The sequence below is a fragment of the Arachis hypogaea genome, chromosome 13 (assembly GCF_003086295.3).
Source record: "Arachis hypogaea cultivar Tifrunner chromosome 13, arahy.Tifrunner.gnm2.J5K5, whole genome shotgun sequence".
NCBI classification, from domain to species: Eukaryota; Viridiplantae; Streptophyta; class Magnoliopsida; order Fabales; family Fabaceae; genus Arachis; species Arachis hypogaea.
The window spans coordinates 18,892,336-18,895,514 of record NC_092048.1 but is presented as its reverse complement, the minus strand read 5'-3'; the positions used below and the strand labels follow the sequence as shown (position 1 = coordinate 18,895,514).

Sequence of the window (3,179 nt, the reverse complement as noted above, 5' to 3'; positions counted from 1 at the left end):
TTTTTGTGTATTTTTGGAAAAAAATAAACCTCACAATTATGAATTCACTCTTAAAGGTTTAATTAAACAACAATATTATATTTGTCTTGTACTAAATAAAGTGACTATATCCTACAAATAATTATGTAAATAAGACACTAAAATCTGTTTGTGTACATGTATTATTCTTTTTTTTTTATTGAATAGTTAGTGTAAATAGGACAGAAAAATCTATTTGTGTTTTTCTTGATTGTCAAGTAATGGGTTTTGAATTTTTTTTTGCAGATGGGAGAGATGTTGGATATTATGTTTCATCACAGGGATGATTTCAAAGAAGATCAAGAAGGAACAATGGTATATTATCCGGATAATAAGGCTTGTTCGTAATGCGGACCATAGCCAAGAACAAGGTGAAACTAAACAATCACACTGGAGTGCTCACACCAGTTATAAAGAGTCAACTGGAGAAAGTTAGAAAAGAATCTAAGAATTGGAAGCCTATTTGGACAGGGGACAACGGATACGAAAAGTTTGAGGTGCATGGCCACCCAACTAATCATGTGATGGACTTAGGAAAAAGACTATGCACTTGCCAATTTTTGATGCTTACAGGTTATTTGCATTGCTATAATAATTGTTTTTGTGCTATAGTAATAATCTGATTAATGGTATATGACTAAAACCCATGGTTGTTGTGGCTGTTGTTTGTATGTAGGTATTCCTTGTGTGCATGCATGTACTACACTGTCTCGGGTTAACAAGCCACCAGAAGACTTTTGTCATTGCTTGCTAACAATGGAGTCATATAGGAAAACATATAATTATCATATTAATCCAATTCTTGGACAACCATTATGGGAGCATGCAGAAGAATGTAACAGTCCACATGCACTAAAAATAAAGAGGAAACCTGGAAAACTACAGATGAAAAGACGGATGGATGCTGATGAGAAGGGTGGTGGAGGATCTAAAAAGTCTAAAGCTGATCCCAAGCCTCAGAGTAACAATGGAGATAATGTTCATCTAACGAGGCAGTTGGGCCCCTTTACTTGTAGTTTCTGTGGTGATAAAGGACATACAAAGAGAGGTTGTAAGAAGAAGAGAGCTTGTGATGCTACTGCAGCTGCTGAGGCTAATAAGAAGAAGAAAAATGAAGGAGGTGCCCCTGCATCTGAGCAGCAACTTCAGCAGCCTTAAGATGATGGTAACCAACGTGATGGAGAAGACAATCCTCTTGTGCAGTCTACTAAGATTGGCCAAGTCACTTCTGATGTATAACCTGTAGAGATAGATATATCTTAGCCAACTGCTTCTGATGTAGAAGATTCTCAAAAGGTAACTTCCTATTTATATTTCTTAAATTTTTTGTGATTCAAGTGAATCATCATTTATGTGTAATGTAAATAATTTCTAAGATCATGGAATAAAAAGGCCTTCAAAATTATCACCAAGGAGAAGATCCTCTCCACTAGCAACTTCTGTCCCAGTGAATCCGATGCAGGGTGCTAGTTCAGGAACTGCAACAAGACTTGTCAATTACATGAAGTTCATCCCAACTCCAGGATTTAAGGCTCCAAGAAAGAAGAATTGAAGACTTTAGCTTAATATGTATAGGGCTATCTGTTTTGATGTTAATACTTTTTGCTAGACAAAGACTACACAAGGAAAAAACAATCATTTATGTTTTGCTATAAAGTCCTCTCTTTTGAGGCAACTTTGTTTAACATGCTCATGTTAGTTGGCTGCCGTTTGTGTTATGTGACTAACTGTGATAAGTTGAACCATTGTCTTAATACAATTATCTTTTGAGTTTGAACCATTATCTTAATTCAGTGTTGGCTGGTTTTCAATCACTTATGCTGCCTTCTTTAGCATATTACTGTTTTAATTAATTGAGTTATCCAAGTTTACATTCCATCAACAAACACCATTCAACAGTTTCTAATACCATAATCATGTTATCATTTTTTACATATTGTTCATTCAATGAATACAGGGTACACACCACCAACTCTTTTAACTCAGGCTTTACAATACATGATAACAATTAACACAATCAATACAGACACAACTAATACCAACAATTGGTTAACCAATTTTTGATTCCAGACATCTTCTTCTAATCTCCCAAGCCTCCAATCAAAGTTCATCTTCACTTCATGATTATCTCCATAAGATTCTGGTTTCTCAACTGGTTCATCCTGCCCAGTATCTGCCCACACAAAAAGCCCACACCATCTCTTTCCACTTGTCTGTAATCAAGCAAACATATAACATGCTCAAACTTCAGGAAAGAAGAACAAGAGAAGAACAGTCAGGTAAGAATGAACAATCATAACAACACAAGTAATACTGATAACTCACATTATAATTGGGACAACCAAAAAATGGTTTATTTGGGTTTGAATCTATCTCAGACCACCTGAGAACTGGCCGGCAGCCGCAACCGCACCATTCCGGCACCCCGGATCTTCTGCTTCTGCTTTGCGTTCTCGTCCGATGGCCACTGCACGGTGAACTAATAGAGCTTCCAACTCTAGTGCTTCCACCACCCATCATGGATATTCACTTCCAGCTCCAAGAACAACAGCAACAACAAGAATGGAAAAACAACGATGAAGAAGAGGAAGAAATTAACTTACTGAACATTTGGGAATTTAGGGTTAAATATAGGGGGAGGGACCACATTGGGTATAAATTGAAACTGTGCCAGCTCAACTAGCCGTTGACACCATTCAGCGTGGCAAAATGAAGCCACATCAGCGTCTTGCTGATGACTCATCACCGGAAAATTGTCCAGGGACTATTATGGTACCCGGAGCTGTATCTGGTGGATTACAATGGTGCAATTGGGATCTCAGGGACCACATTGAGTAACGACCCAAATTTCAGGGACCATTATGGGTATTCACTAGGAAAATTTCTCCTTAAGGATATGAGTTCTTTGGTAACAGCATTCAGTTAAGCACTCCCTTTTTTCTTTCCTTTCCTTCTAAGTAAAGATCCATAATTACTAAAATAATGATCACAAATATCACAAACAATCAATAAGTAACAATAGTTGACTACTTATCCATATAGAAAACATTAGAAATATTTCCCAGGAATCTATTGAGTCATGGGTTTTCATAACTATGCACAATTCTATGTTTAACTATTGGAAAAGATTATTAAGGTCAAATAATTAAGTGTATGTGAGG

General features: G+C 36.7%; 1 protein-coding gene across 1 annotated transcript; it reads left to right on the top strand.

The window, feature by feature from the left end:
- The first annotated feature begins 365 nt into the window (after nt 1–365).
- On the top strand, nt 366–1,176 carry LOC140177470 (uncharacterized). Its single transcript, XM_072210582.1, has 2 exons — nt 366–591; nt 695–1,176. The coding sequence occupies exons 1-2, from the start codon at nt 366–368 to the stop codon at nt 1,174–1,176; spliced, it is 708 nt and encodes a 235-aa protein (XP_072066683.1).
- Nucleotides 1,177–3,179: the final 2,003 nt, after the last annotated feature.